The sequence below is a fragment of the Aquarana catesbeiana genome, linkage group LG01 (assembly GCF_042186555.1).
Source record: "Aquarana catesbeiana isolate 2022-GZ linkage group LG01, ASM4218655v1, whole genome shotgun sequence".
NCBI classification, from domain to species: domain Eukaryota; kingdom Metazoa; phylum Chordata; class Amphibia; order Anura; family Ranidae; genus Aquarana; species Aquarana catesbeiana.
In genome coordinates, this window is record NC_133324.1 from 329,513,553 (window position 1) to 329,530,091 (window position 16,539).

A 16,539-nucleotide genomic window follows, 5' to 3' on the forward strand; every position below is an offset into this window, starting at 1 on the left:
TTTTTGCTCTGCTTGAAACATAGATGACGGTGTGCCTTTATCTTCTAATTGATGTGTCCATCGAATTGGATTATGAATGACCATTAAGGGCTTTCTAACACCCTTTGTATACACCTTACCTTATGAGAACCTCCTACCCTTCTTCCCACATGGGAGAGAGAGAACACACACTTGTAGGATTCCAGTGAATCTATGGTTTTAATACAATGGGAATTAAGGGATTCATCATCCCGATCGTTCACATGTCTTCCTGAAGAAGATCTATTGAAACGTGTCATGTCTACAAGTGGAGTGCATTGCATCTAAACATATACTTGAACCCTATATTCAATATTTTATTGTTTAGTTTGTGTTCCTCTAAAAATCCTTGGCTACTACCACTGTTTGTAAATGCTAGATTAAAGGACGAAGACAAAAAGCACACAGTATATTGGTAATGCATTTGAATGCTAACACATGATTACTGGTGTAGTGTAGCACTTTAAGAATTCTAATGTTGTCATGATGTAAGAAAGGTTAACCGTGTGTAGTTCTCTACATAGTTGTGTTTTAAAAGCACACTTTGTGTAGGCAACCCTGTCTTCAGCTAGAGCCTCACCTCAAATCCTCTGATGGCTTCAGCAGCTAGCAGGTTTTTCCCATGATGTGCGAGAGAGCCCACAAGTTCTCGGGCAGCATGTAGAGACTGTCGCTCCTGTTCACTGTCCTGGTCACATTCAAGCATCATGTCTGCCAGAAAGCGCTGGTACTGATCCAAATGCTCCAATGGTCTATAAAGAATACCCCAAGAGTCATCCTCTTCCTTCTGGTCCCTTTTCTTGCCCTTTTGAAGGAATAGAAATATGGCAAACAATATATTTTCATTTTCTTTCCTCTAAGTATAACATATCCCATTTTTGAATATGTTTATTTATTTTCAATATCAAAACTGAGGAACTCTTGTATAATTACTTCTTATCAGTCATCTGTGGCAGCTGAAGAGCACTAATGAAGAAAGCTGCTGGGCCTGCATCCCTTTAGACGTTATTTCCTATTGGAAGTATCTCACCAAAAATTACATTTTTGTTGCAGGGGATGCCTGAAATCTGACTTGTATCTTAGGGCAGACTTCTGGGAAAATCAGTGAGCCAATCACACAAGCAGGAAATGATGTTTCTGGGGAGTGGTCAGTACACATTCTTTGTACAGAACAACTCCATGTAGCCATATTGCATTGCATTTATAGAAAATTACAGCGGCTGCAGATTGAAAAGCAAAGATAATATTTAACATTCAATTACAATATGACTTGTATCGCAGTTGTACACGCTATATTATTTTTTCTTTATGTGTTATTTTTTTTCCGAAAGTGGAGTTACCCTTTAACTGTTTTTTATCCTAAAGTTGGCAGTGTGTATGTAGAATTTGGTTGGCAATTTACACTGCATGCTCCTTTGAGGGCAGGTACTCTTGTATGGTCCATATAATCTGGTGCTAAGGATTTTGCTAGCATTATAAGAAATAAAAACGACAGAAATCCTAATCTTGCTAAAAGCAAATATATTACAAGTTACATCCATAGTTATATGGTTGGTAAGGTTAAATAAAGACAGCAATCAATCCAGTTCAACCTGAGTGTGTGTGTGTGTCTACCATTTTCCATATGCCTGTACATTGCGCTTGCTAAGAAACACATCAAAAAGTTTTTTGAATTTACTGTAGCTACACTTCCCGCTGACGCAACCAACTGTGAAAGAGAGTTCCACATCCTTACAGCTTTAACAGTAAGGAACCCATTACCCAGTTTGAGATTGAAAGCTTCGCGTCCAACTTAACCTCCCTGGCGGTATGATTATTTCAGATTTTAGGTGCTGAAAGCGATATACAATTATTTTGCACAGAAATTTGGCGTTTTATATTATAGGCCTGTAATTCTTAGGAATAATTCACTTAAATCTGTCCAAACAAGAGTCTAGTAGACATCCCGGGTATGATAAAGTTTGAAAAACAAAATAAAAAATGACAATATAATAAATAATTATAACAAATAATAATAAAAAAAAATTCAATAATGTAATCAAATCAAAAACACTGAAATTTACTCAGTTGCAGAATTGTCGCTTTTGTTACTTTTAGTGTTTGGTGACGGATTTCCCCACAAATCACTATCACTCAATTCTGCAAGTGATTCTAATTATCTTTGTTTTCTAGCTGGTCTAAAACCACTTCTGATGTAAAGGGACAGTTTTGGTTGCTATGGACAATCTCCAGTTTCCAGGCAGAAAGAATAGTATTTATAATATAAAACTGCATGCAGGACACTGGACAGACCACTAGGGACAAAGGGGATGTGTAATTATTTGATACAGTAATGTAATCTGTATCTGTACTGTGTGTTTTACTTTTTGAATTTGGCGCCGAACTCCGTCCCCGTGCATCGCAACGCTCGCAGGGAACGGAGCTCGGCACTGTGAATCGAGTGAGATACAGCGGCTTGCAGATCACAGCGGGGAGACATCGCAGGATCCAGGGGACAAGGTAAGTAACCTCTACAAGTATCCTGCGATACGATCCCGAGTCTGGCTCGGGGATACCGCTTCTGGTATTGAAAATCCACCCCGAGCCAGACTCGGGAATACCGCCAGGGGGGGTTAATTGTGTGTCGCGTGTCTTTTTTTTTAGAGACCTTAGTTTAATAAATTCCTCCCAGTGCTGGAATCACTATTCAAAGATTTGTATATTGTGATAATATCCCCTTTTAAGCGTCTCTTCTCCAGAGAAAATATTTAATGTTCGTAGTTTCCTTAAAATTGAGGTCCTCCAGCCTCCTTATTAGCTTTGTTGCTCTTCTTTGGACTCTCTCAAGTTCAAGGATACCCTTCCTGGTGACCAAAACAGGACCAAACATGTTATACTTACCTGCTTTGTGCAATGGTTTTGCACAGACTAAACCCAATCCTCTTCTATTTGGGTATCCTGTTGGCGGTTCTGGCTCCTCCCCCTGCCGAGTGCCCTCAATAGCTAACCACTTTCTATGGGGTCATGCTTCTGTGAATGGATATTGTTCATTCACACACAGAACGCAGCCCGGCCCCACCCCCTGCTCTCTTCTCATTGGGTCACTGACTGGGACAATAGCTCCTGCTGCTGTGTGAGCCAATGAGGAGAGAGATAACCAGGAGAGCCGTTGCTCTCAAGCACATTGCTGGATCGAAATGGGGCTCAGGTAAGTATGGGGGAGAGGGGAGCTGCACACAGAAGGTTTTTTACCTAATGCATTAAAGTAAAAGACCATCTGCCTTTAGAACCACTTTAAGTGGACTAGAGTTTTGAAAAGTGGTAGAATTATAGTTTTATCTCTGTAGTAAATCCCCTTTTTAATGCAAGCTAATAGTCTGCTGACCTTGCTTGCTGCAGCTTGACATTGCATTCTATTGCTGAGTCTGTCATCTACTAGGACCCCCAGATCCTTTTCCATCCTTGATTCCTTCAGAGGTTCTCCCCCAGCAGCAAACCAATTTTCTAACATGTGGTCAGTATTAGATATTTAAAGTGATGATTCTTAGTTTTGCTTATTCATTTTTTTGTTCTGGATAAATAAAGCTCAGGGCTATTCCTTTAAACAAGGACATCAATTCACTTCCAGCGCATACAGAAAAGCCACAAAAGAGTCTTAATCCTGACCTCTCACAAAGTTTCCCCGTGACTCACCTTTAAACTGCCGCTGGGGGATGGAAGAAACAGCTCAACCTTCTGTCTGTTCTTCACATACAGGGAGTATAAGCGTAACTGGTCAGCCTGAAATACACGAGACAACAGATGTGGTTTTCACCGTCGGTAAAAAAAAAAAAAATTCAGACTAGCACAAGTGGTAAAATGTGTTATTTTTGCTACATTAATCAGATGACTGTTATCACATCTGTATTACTGCAGACAAATTGTGCAATGTGGGAGCACAGCTGGGAGGCAGATATGTTAGAACAGACTCACATGTTGCAGAAAGCAGTATGACACAGTGAAGGGGTGAGACACACAATTCTGGAGGTATCTCAGGAAGTGAGTATGGAAGTTGAGGAGCTGCTCCAGGCTGCCTCTGAGTGCCAGGCTTGCCGGACATGACCCTCTGACCTCCAGAGACCGGCGCAAAGACTGCACGTAACTCCGCTCAGAGCAAAGGAGGTCTAACAGCAAGCGTTGTGGAGACCTGGAATGAAGACAAATAATATAATAATGTACGTCAAACCATATGACAACAAAAGCAAATGCGTAGACACATATAAATTCAGATAAAAAAAATGTATACAGGACTATATGATTCATCAATGCCACTTGGTACATACAGACATACACTTGCATGATAATCCCAGTCTGATAATGTGATATGACACATCTAGGATATATTACACACATATTTGGCATATATAGATTTCCTCTAAGCATGATTTGTTGGAAAACCTACCTTTATGGCCTGTGGTTCCACAAATATTCTGTTTACAAATGTCACAGATGGAGTTGCACAGTCCTGACAGCGCTTGGATCAAATATAACTAGGAAGTGTGTTTGTAATGACCTGGTGCAGTAAACATGGTGTCACCCAATACCTCCTGTCTAGCCTGCCACAGTGCTCACCAGGGTCTGTGCGAGTAACCAGCACTCTAAAAGGTGCATTTCTATGATTTAAAGCGGAGTTTCGCTAAAATTTTTTTTTTTAGATGTCAGCAGCTGCAAATACTGCAGCTGCTGACTTTTAAAATAAGGACACTTACCTGTCCCAGGGTCAAGCGATGTCGGCACCCGAGGCCGAACCATCCCTCGATCCTCAGGTGCTGACGCCGCCATTCTCACTGAGGGAATCGGGAAGTGAAGCGTTGCGGCTTCACTGCCCGGTTCCCTACTGCGCATGCGCGAGTCGCGCTGCGCGTCTACACTGGTCCCCGTTGTGTTGTGGGAACTGTGTATTTCCCACAACACAACGGGGGTGGGCGGGGAGTCTGCGGCTAGCTATACCCGGAAGTGGGTGCAGATACCTGTATTATACCGGTATCTGCACCCCCTCCCCCCTGAAAGGTGCCAATTGTGACACCGGAGGGGGGGAGGAATCCGATGAGCTCCCCCCCTCCGATTTAATGTAAATATGTCGTGTCACAATGGTAAGGACAGGTGCATTTTTCCTAATAAAAGACACATTTTTAAAGTAAAACTGCAAGCAATGCTGGTACGCAATTCTGCATTATGTTTCCAAATGAGACATACCTATATAGTATTCCCCTGTATGCCTCTGGTTCTCTTTTCACATTTGGTTTTAGGGTCATGCACCAAGTAGTCATCTAGCATATTTATACACATGTGATCAGCTGTACAGCGTCCAATCTGATCCAAAACAAGCTGAAATGACAGGTCTATATGGCCCTTGATGGACAATTGACACAAAGGGGGAGATTTACTAAAACTGGTGCACACAGAATCTGGTGTAGCCGTGCCTAGCAACCAATTAGCTTCTAACTTCAGCTTGTTCAGTTAAGCTCTGGTAATAAAACCTGGAAGCTGATTGGTTACTGTGCATAGCTGCACCAAGCCTTGTTTCTACCTGTTTCACTTTTGCCACTAGCATACAGTTCTGGGGGTACTGTCGGCTATTTTCTGATATTGAGTTGCTGAGCACTGTTATGAACTCAGGTTGGATTTATAATACAGTCCTGCCTGCAGTGAGTGGGTGAAGAGCAGGTAGCTGCTTGCAGGCAGGCTATATAAGTACAGTGGGGATGGAAAGTATTCAGACCCCCTTAAATTTTTCACTCTTTGTTATATTGCAGCCATTTGCTACACAGCACCCCATATTGACAGTAAAACACAGAATTGTTGACATTTTTGCAGATTCATTAAAAAAGAAAAACTGAAATATCACATGGTCCTAAGTATTCAGACCCTTTGCTGTGACACTCCTATATTTAACTCAAGTGCTGTCCATTTCTTCTGATCATCCTTGAGATGGTTCTACGCCTTCATTTGAGTCCAGCTGTGTTTGATTATACTGATTGGACTTGATTAGGAAAGCCACACACCTGTCTATATAAGACCTTACAGCTCACAGTGCATGTCAGAGCAAATGAGAATCATGAGGTCAAAGGAACTGCCTGAAGAGGTCAGAGACAGAATTGAGGCCAGGCACAGATCTGGCCAAGGTTACAAAAAAATTTCTGCAGCACTTAAGGTTCCTAAGAGCACAGTGGCCTCCATAATCCTTAAATGGAAGACGTCTGGGATGACCAGAACCCTTCCTAGAGCTGGCCGTCCGGACAATCTGAGCTATCGGGGGAGAAGAGCCTTGATGAGAGAGGTAAAGAAGAACCCAAAGGTTACTGTGGTTGAGCTCCAGAGATGCAGTCGGGAGATGGGAGAAAGTTGTAGAAAGTCAACCATCACTGCAGCCCTCCACCAGTCTGGGCTTTATGGCAGAGTGGCCCGACGGAAGCCTCTCCTCAGTGCAAGACACATGAAAGCCTGCATGGAGTTTGCTAAAAAACACCTGAAGGACTCCAAGATGGTGAGAAATAAGATTCTTTGGTCTGATGAGACCAAGATAGAACTTTTTGGCCTTAATTCTAAGCGGTATGTGTGGAGAAAACCAGGCACTGCTCATCACCTGTCCAATACAGTCCCAACAGTGAAGCATGTTGGTGGCAGCATCATGCTGCGGGGGTGTTTTTCAACTGCAGGGACAGGACGACTGGTTGCAATCGAGGGAAAGATGAATGCGACCAAGTACAGGGATATCCTGGATGAAAACCTTCTCCAGAATGCTCAGGACCTCAGACTGGGCCGAAGATTTACCTTTCAACAAGACAATGACCCTAAGCACACAGCTAAAATAACAAAGGAGTGGCTTCACAACAACTCCGTGACTGTTCTTGAATGGCCCAGCCAGAGCCCTGACTTAAACCCAATTGAGCATCTCTGGAGAGACCTAAAAATGGCTGTCCACCAACGTTTACCATCCAACCTGACAGAACTGGAGAGGATCTGCAAGGAGGAATGGCAGAGGATCCCCAAATCCAGGTATGAAAAACTTGTTGCATCTTTCCCAGAAAGACTCATGGCTGTATTAGATCAAAAGGGTGCTTCTACTAAATACTGAGCAAAGGGTCTGAATACTTAGGACCATGTGATATTTCCGTTTTTCTTTTTTAATAAATCTGCAAAAATGTCAACAATTCTGTTTTTCTGTCAATATGGGGTGCTGTGTGTACATTAATGAGGAAAAAAATGAACTGAAATGATTTTAGCAAATGGCTGCAATATAACAAAGAGTGAAAAATTTAAGGGGGTCTGAATACTTTCTGTCCCCACTGTATATGAAGATGTGGCTGTATGGACTCACCTACACAGCTCAGTTTGATGGGTAGGCAGGTACTGGTACACAGCCCCTGTGTACCTGTCAAACTGGGCTGTGTGAGTGAGTCCCTATTGTTTTGTATAAGCTGCCTTTACGCAGCTCCACGCTAATCAAAAAACAAAAAAAAAAGCAAAGGCTCATGTTAAAATCCAGGCAAACGGCTACATGGAAGCTGCTTTACCTGCCAAATGATTTGTATTTCTGTCCATCTAGTCCAGAGATTTACACAGTTCTGCCAGATAGCATAACCCTGTATGGTACAGCAAAACTATTTTCCTATGTTGCAGTTGAATAAGGCGGACCATACATTAATCATTTTTATCATTTAACCAGTGTGTTGAATGAAACAAAAATTATCCAATTCCCCCATCCACACACTTGATGTTGATGGGGGAATCACTCCCACAGAGTTATTGCATTCTGACAGTGTCAGAATACACTGATTAGTGCAGCTGGCTATAGCCTGTGACGCTGATTGTTTGGGAAAAATACGACCGGTAGATCAACTTCTATACAACCAATCTGCCCATACAGGAATCGAAAATCTGTGCTCCCTACTAAACCGGACGTATTTAGATCCATGTATGGCCACCCTAAGGCCGACCATACACGGTTCAAATTTTCGGCTTTGACATTCGAACCATTAATGGCCAGGCTAAATGTGCCAAGTTAATCAATCAATCAACTTGGGTACAACCAGCCTGCTGGACTCCCTTGCGATTATCGTGAGCGACTGCCATATCCGCTAGCGATATTCACTGTCTGCTCCCCGTGGAAGAAGACAATTGCTGATTCCCCTGCCAGCACTTTCTGTGTTGATGGGGGAACCATGCGAAATTCACACCATGTATGACCTGCCTAACACAGTTCTTAGCATTCTCTCAAGCTTTAAATGGACCAGTAAAGTAGAAGCAGTAGATAGATAAGCTTATTTCTGCCAATCTTCTCTTTTCTCCTATTAACATGTGCCTTGTTATTACTGGATCACAGCTGTGCTTGTGCTGCTTCCCCACTCTAAGCTTTGCTGTACAGGGAATCGCAGGTCTTTACACTGCTCTTGTTTTAAAAAAATATATATTAAAGGATGCATTAATAAATACAAAGCCCCATTGATTTGTGAATTTTCCATTTGCCTGGAGTTCCGTTTTTAAAGGACAGGAGCAGTAAGCTCAATGTTGTCACAATTTGTGTGTGCATGCCATCGCTTGGTGGGGTACCAAATACTATTCAGGAAGGTGTGTGTCAGGGTAATGGAATCTGCACAACAATACAAGAGTCAGTTTTGCTTAGATACTATAAGGCCTCATGTACACTGGATGTTTGCTTATCTCTTCTGAACGCAAGAGCCCCTGGCAAGAAAAAAGCTGCTTAAAAAAACGTGCCCAAAGCCACATATTGCACATGTGTTTAGACACGTAAAGCATTTAGGTGTTAATAGATTTCATTGGCCAGAATATTAATTTATGGCTATTGAAATCCACCACTGCTCAAACGTTCCTAGCGTTTAAAAGCGTTTACATGCATTTAGGCGCATCAAGTGTTTTTTTTTGCTCCTCTTCTGAATGCGATCTTGATGGGTTATTTTTCAACCTGTAAACACTCCTCTTCTAATGCCGCGTACACACGGCCGGACTGCCCGACAGAAAAAGTTCGATGGGCGCTGTTGGCCGGACATTCCAACCTTGTGTATACCCCATCTGACTTTTTTTGTCGGCATTTCCGACAGACTCAAATATAGAACATGTTCTAAATCTTTCCGTCGGAAATGCCGATAGAGTTTAGCCCGTTGGCAAGTCCGCTCGTGTGTACATGGCATAATAAACCTTAAACACTTGTGTATGCATGGACACATAGACTAACATAGGGGTGCTTTTACAGGTTGTAAAAAAAAGCCTGTAAAAGCATGATTTTTAAGACCAGTGTGCATGAGGCTTAACTCTTTTGATAAATACCAAGGGGGGTACAAACTATGTATGGGCATATCAAGACTTAAAGCGGACCTTCAGTCATTTTTTTCAACTTTTCATCAATTAAATCTTCTGCCCTTGTTGTTTTAACTTCGGCTAGTAAAACTTTATTTTTTCTGCCAGTAAATACCTTATACAGCCCACTTCCTGTTTCTTGTCTGGTCATTAGCCTAAGCTTACGACATCATGCGCAGCTCTCTCTCTAAGACCCCTTTCACACTGGGGTGGTTTTCAGGCGCTTTAGCGCTAGAAATAGCTTCTGCTAAGCGCCTGAAAACCGCCTCTTATTCATTCTAGTGTGCCCTTTCACACTGGGGTGGTGCGCTTGTGGGATGGGAAAAAAAGTGCTACAAGCAGCAACTTTGGGTGGGTTGGGAGCGCTGTATACAGCGCTCGCAAAACGCCCCTGACATTGGAATGAATGGGCAGCACTTTCAAACTGCCTTTAAAGCTCTTTGAAAGTGCTGCAAAACTGGAGTTTTTAATAATGCCCTGCTAGCGGCCGAAAAGAGGCGCAAAAGCACCGCTTAAATAGCGGTAAAGCGCAACTAAAATGAGCCGCTAATGTGGCTGCGGCCCCAGTGTTGAAGGGGTCTTACTCTCATGAGAGTTTACCAGGAAGGGAGGGGGGATGAGTCATACGAGGGCCAATTAGAGCTGCAGGGCTGCAGAGCTGGAGGTGTGCCTCTGTGTGTCTGTGTAAATCTAGGAAGTGAACAGGCAGCAGCTTCAGCTGCCCACAGTTAAAATTGATGCAGCCAGACTTAGTGGAGGGAGATTTCTGCAGAATATTTGGCAAGTACAGAATCACAGTATATATAAAATAAAATGCAAAGTGGTTGGAGGGAAGCTTCAGAATGGCAAAGATTTTTTTATTACAAATTATGTGAGCAGACTGCAGTTCCTCTTTAATATAACGGGGCTTATATATACAGTATCTCAGAAAAGTGAGTACACCCCTCACATTTTTGTAAATATTTTATTATATCTTTTCATGTGACAACGCTGAAGAAATGACACTTTGCTACAATGTAAAGTAGTGAGTGTACAGCTTGTATAACAGTGTAAATTTGCTGTCCCCTCAAAATAACTCAACACACAGCCATTAATAGCTAAACCGCTGGCAACAAAAGTGAGTACACCCCTAAGCCAAAATGTCCAAATTGGGCCCAATTAGCCATTTTCGCTCCCCGGTCTCATGTGACTCCTTAGTGTTACAAGGTCTCAGGCGTGAATGGGGAGCAGGTGTGTTAAATTTGGTGTTATCGCTCTCACTCTCTCATACTGGTCACTGGAAGTTCAACATGGCACCTCATGGCAAAGAACTCTCTGAGGATCTGAACAAAAATAATTGTTGCTCTACATAAAGATGGCCTAGGCTATAAGAAGATTTTCAAGACCCTGAAACGGAGCTGCAGCATGGTGGCCAAGAACATACACCAGTTTAACAGGGCAGCTTCCACTCAGAACAGGCCTCACCATGGTCGACCAAAGAAGTTAAGTGTATGTGCTCAGCGTCATATCCAGAGGTTGTCTTTGGGAAATAGACATATGAGTGCTGCCAGCACTGCTTCAGAGGTTGAAGGGGTGGGGGGTCAGCCTGTCAAATTGGTCTGCATGGCTGTCCCAGAAGGAAGCCTCTTCTAACGATGATGCACAAGAAAGCCCACAAATAGTTTGCTGAAGACAAGCAGACTACGGACATGGATTACTGGAACCATGTCCTGTGGTCTGATGAGACCAAGATAAACTTATTTGGTTCAGGTGGTGTCAAGCGTGTGTGGCGGCAACCAGGTGAGGAGTACAAAGACAAGTGTGTCTTGCCTACAGTCAAGCATGGTGGTGGGAGTGTCAAGGTCTGGGGCTGCATGAGTGCTGCCGACATTGGGGAGCTACAGTTCATTGAGGGAACCATGAATGCCAACATGTACTGTGACATACTGAAGCAGAGCATGATCCCCTTCCTTTTGGAGACTGGGCCGCAGGGCAGTATTCCAACATAACGACCCCAAAAAAACCTCCAAGACGACCACTACTTTGCTAAAGAAGCTCAGGGTAAAGGTGATGGAATAGCCAAGCATGTCTCCAGACCTAAACCCTATTGAGCATCTCTGGGGCATCCTAAAATGGAAGGTGGAGGAGTGCAAGGTCTCTAACATCAACCAGCTCCGTGTTCATGGAGGAGTGGAAGAGGACTCCAGTGGCAACCTGTGAAGCTCTGGTGAACTCCATGCCCAAGAGGGTTAACCCCCCTGGCGGTATTCCCGAGTCTGGCTCGGGGTGGATTTTACATACCAAAAGCGGTATCCCCGAGCCAGACTCGGGCTTGCATCGCAGGATCCAGGAAGAGCATACTTACCTTGTCCCCTGGTTCCTGCGATGTCTCCCCGCTGTGATCGGCGAGCTGCTGTGTCTCGCTCGATTCACAGTGCCGAGCTCCGTTCCCTGTGAGCGTTGCGACGCACGGGGACGGAGTTCGGCGGTAAATTCAAAAGTGAAACACACAGTATAGATACAGCATACTGTAATCTTACAGATTACAGTACTGTATCAAATAACTACACATCCCCTTTGTCCCTAGTGGTCTGCCCAGAGTCCTGCATGCAGTTTTATATATATAAAACTGTTCTTTCTGCCTGGAAACTGGAGATTGTCCATAGCAACCAAAACTGTCTCTTTACATCAAAAGTGGTTTTAGACCAGCTAGAAAAAAGCGATAATAAATTATAATCACTTGCAGAATTGAGCGATAGTGATTTGTGGGGAGATCCGTCATCAAACACTAAAAGTAATAAAAGCTAAAATTCTGGAACTGAGCAAATTTCAGTGTTTTTGATTTGATTACATTATTATATAATTTTTATTATTATTATATTATTATGTGTTTTAATTATTTATAGTTATTTATTATATTATAATTTTTTATTTCGTTTTTCAAACTTTATCATACCCGGGATGTCTACTAGACTCTTGTTTGGACAGATTTAAGTGAACTATTCCTAAGAATTACAGACCTACAATATAAAACGCCAAATTTCTGTGCAAAATAATGGTACCGCTTTCAGCACCTAAAATCTGAAATAATCATACCGCCAGGGAGGTTAAGGAAGTGCTGGAAAATAATGGTGGCCACACAGCAGTTTAGACATTAATAGCTGTGTGTTGAGTTATTTTGAGATGACAGCAAATTTACACTGTTACACAAGCTGTACACTCACTACTTTACATTGTAGCAAAGTGTCATTTCTTCAGTGTTGTCACATAAAAGGATATAATAAAATATTTACAAAAATGTGAGGGGTGTACTCACTTTTGTGAGATACTGTATAAGGATTTTAGCTGGAGGGGCTATAACATGTACGTCTTTCTAAACACACAAACTGAAACATAGCAACATGTTTTCATCTGTTTTCAAAGGAATTTTCTAAAATCCAGACTGGGGCTAAATGCATGTGAAATTCCGAGAAAGCATTTCAACAGATGAATGTGGTTAAATACAGAAATTGACTATGCAGCTCGTTATCAGGGTGGAATCCACTAGATAAATATTTTATCTTTAGATGTTCAGAAACACATACTTCAGATGTGTCGCATAGCTCCTACAGCTGTGAACAGCTAATACAGTACATCACAATGTGGTGTGTTATAACAGGCAACTCATTCTAGAAAAGTACTGCTGTATTGATGGGTATAATAAAAAGTTAGGTGGCACAAATATTCTATTCATTTAAAAAACACTTATCTGAGCATTGATCTTACATTGAGCTAGATGCTTATAAGCCATGCTTTTAACAGGCAACAAAGTAATGTGGAAAAGAAGCAGCAGTGCACTGTACTGAGTTAGCCATCAATTCAAGTAAATAGTATAACAGCATTATTACCTGAAAACACTGTAGAAGAGGAAAAGGCTAGAATCAAATAAATGAATTATATTGGGTAAGCACTGTATGATTTTATTGTTCATCTTAAAGAGGAACTTCACTCTCAATAATCATTGACTATTTTTAATCCTTATGCTGCTAGCATTAGTAAATTGATTTCTTCAGTTCCTTCCTGGTTTTCCGGCCTTGGCAAATGATGTCATACATCCAGGGAATCTTCAGGAGGGAGGACGGGTTTTCTCAGCTAAGAATACCCTCCTGCCTAAAGCTAAGGGCAGGTGGATTCCATGAAGTAAATGCTACATAAATCATCTGCCCCTACTCAAGATTGCCACAGCTAGAAATGCTAGGGGGGTGTTTTTCAAAGTTATTTCTCAGCAAAATAAAGCATGGAGACATGGGTGGATGAGTATGTTTTCTTTGAATATTAAAAATGAATTAAATAGTATTTTTGGTTTGTAGTGCTCAGATGCAGTGTATTTTCACTTTAAGTTCATTTTTATATCAATTGTCATATTGTCAATTGTATATATCAATGCTATGACTGAGCAGAACATTGGATTTCCTTATACTCTGCATATAGCATATACAATTAGGCCCATATATATTTGGACACAGGCACAATTTTCATACTTTTGGCTCTGTATGCCACCAGAATAAAATTAAAAGGAAACAATCCAAATGAATTTGAAGTGCAGACTTTCAGCTTTAATTCAAGGGGTTGAACATAAATATCAAGTACAAATTTTAGGAACTGCAACCATTTTTATACACAGTCTCTCCATTTTCAGGGGCTCAAAAGTAATTGGACAAATGAATATAATCATAAATAAAAGGTTCATTTTTAATATTTTGTTTAGAATCCTTTACTGGCAATGACTGCCTGAAATCTGGAACCAATGGACATTACCAAAGACTGGGTTTCCTCCTTTCTGATGCTTTGCCAGGCTTTAACTGCAGCTGTCTTCAGTTGTTCTTTGTTTGTGGGTCTTTCTGCCTTTAGTTTTACCTTCAGAAAGTGAAATGCATGTTCAATGGGGTTGAAATCAGGTGATTGACTCGGCCATTGCAGAATATTCCACTTCTTTTCCTTCAAAAGCTCCTGGGTTGCTTTTGCAGTGTGTTTTGGATCATTGTCCATCTGTACTGTGAAGCACCGTGCAATTAACTTTGCTGCATTTGGCTGAATCTGGGCAGACAGTATATCTCTAAATACTTCAGAATTCATCTGGCTGCTTCTGTCTTCTGTCACATCATCAATAAACACCAATGACCCAGTGCCACTGGAAGCCATGCATGCCCATGCCATCACATGCCATCACAAGCCATGGCATGCCCATGCCTTAAGCATGTTTTACAGGTGATGTGTGCTTTGGATCATGAGCTGTCCCAAGCCTTCTCCACACTTTTTTCTTCCTGTCATTCTGGTACAGATTAATCTTAGTTTCATCCTTCCAAAGAATGCTTTTCCAGAACTGGTCTGGATTTATTAGATGTTTTTTGGCAAAGCCTAATCTGGCTTTTCTATTTTTCAGGCTTATGAATGGTTTGCACCTTGTGGTGAACCCTCTGTATTTGCTCTCGTGAAGTCTTCTCTTGATTATAGACTTTGACAATGATACGCCCACCTCCCGGAGAGTGTCCTTCACTTGGCTGGGTGTTGTGAATGGGTTCTTCTTTACCATAAAGAGGATCCTGCGATCATCCACCACTGTTATCTTCCATGGACGTCTAGCCCTTTTTATGTTGCTGAGCTCACCAGTGCGTTCTTCTTTCCTCAGAATGTACCAAACTGTTGATTTGGCCAATCCTAATGTTGCTGCTATCTCTCTGATGGATTTGTTTAATTTTTAAAGCCTTAAAATGGTCTGTTTGACTTGCATAGACAGCTCCTTTGAACGCATGATGTACAGTGGGGACAGAAAGTATTCAGACCCCCTTATATTTTTCACTCTTTGTTATATTGCAGCCATTTGGTAAAATCATTTAAGTTCATTTTTTTCCTCATTAATGTACACACAGCACCCCATATTGACAGAAAAACACAGAATTGTTGACATTTTTGCAGATTCATTAAAAAAGAAAAACTGAAATATCACATGGTCCTAAGTATTCAGACCCTTTGCTGTGACACTCATATATTTAACTCAGGTGCTGTCCATTTCTTCTGATCATCCTTGAGATGGTTCTACACCTTCATTTGAGTCCAGCTGTGTTTGATTATACTGATTGGACTTGATTAGGAAAGCCACACACCTGTCTATATAAGACCTTACAGCTCACACTGCATGTCAGAGCAAATGAGAATCATGAGGTCAAAGGAACTGCCTGAAGAGCTCAGAGACAGCATTGTGGCAAGGCACAGATCTGGCCAAGGTTAAAAAAATGTTTCTGCTGCACTTAAGGTTCCTAAGAGTACAGTGGCCTCAATAATCCTTAAATGGAAGACGTTTGGGATGACCAGAACCCTTCCTAGAGCTGGCTGTCCAGCCAAACTGAGCTATCGGAGGAGAAGAGCCTTGGTGAGTAAGGTAAAGAAGAACCCAAAGATCACTGTGGCTGAGCTCCAGAGATGTAGTCGGGAGATGGGAGAAAGTTGTAGAAAGTCAAACATCACTGCAGTCCTTCACCAGTCGGGGCTTTATGGCAGAGTGGCCTGACGGAAGCCTCTCCTCATGAAAGCCCGCATGGAGTTTGCTAAAAACACCTGAAGGACTCCAAGATGGTGAGAAATAAGATTCTCTGGTCTGGTGAGACTAAGATAGAACTTTTTGGCCTTAATTCTAACCTGTCCAATACAGTCCCAACAGTGAAGCATGGTGGTGGCAGCATCATGCTGTGGGGGTGTTTTTCAGCTGCAGGGACAGGACGACTGGTTGCAATCGAGGGAAAGGTGAATGCGGCCAAGTACAGGGATATCCTGGACGAAAACCTTCTCCAGAGTGCTCAGGACCTCAGACTGGGCTGAAGGTTTACCTTCCAACAAGATAATGACCCTAAGCACACAGCTAAAATAACAAAGGAGTGGCTTCACAACAACTCAGTGACTGTTCTTGAATGGCCCAGCCAGAGCCCTGACTTAAACCCAATTCAGCATCTCTGGAGAGACCTAAAAATGGCTGTCCACCAACGTTTACCATCCAACCTGACAGAACTGGAGAGGATCTGCAAGGAAGAATGGCAGAGGATCCCCAAATCCAGGTGTGAAAAACTTGTTGCATCTTTCCCAAAAGACTCATGACTGTATTAGATCAAAAGGGTGCTTCTACTAAATACTGAGCAAAGGGTCTGAATACTTAGGACCATGTGATATTTCAGT

The 16,539-nt window shown here is 42.2% G+C and overlaps 1 protein-coding gene across 2 annotated transcripts in view; it reads right to left on the reverse strand.

Moving 5' to 3' along the window:
* Positions 1-16,539, reverse strand: part of ARHGEF40 (Rho guanine nucleotide exchange factor 40) — a 151,382-nt gene that overhangs the window by 26,696 nt on the left and 108,147 nt on the right. For both annotated transcript variants that reach the window (XM_073631216.1, XM_073631206.1), the window contains 3 exons: positions 3,970-4,183; positions 3,691-3,777; positions 599-823 (listed from right to left, as the gene is read on the reverse strand). In XM_073631216.1, the coding sequence (XP_073487317.1) occupies positions 599-823; positions 3,691-3,777; positions 3,970-4,183 (526 nt within the window). The remainder of the gene's footprint in view (positions 1-598; positions 824-3,690; positions 3,778-3,969; positions 4,184-16,539) is intronic.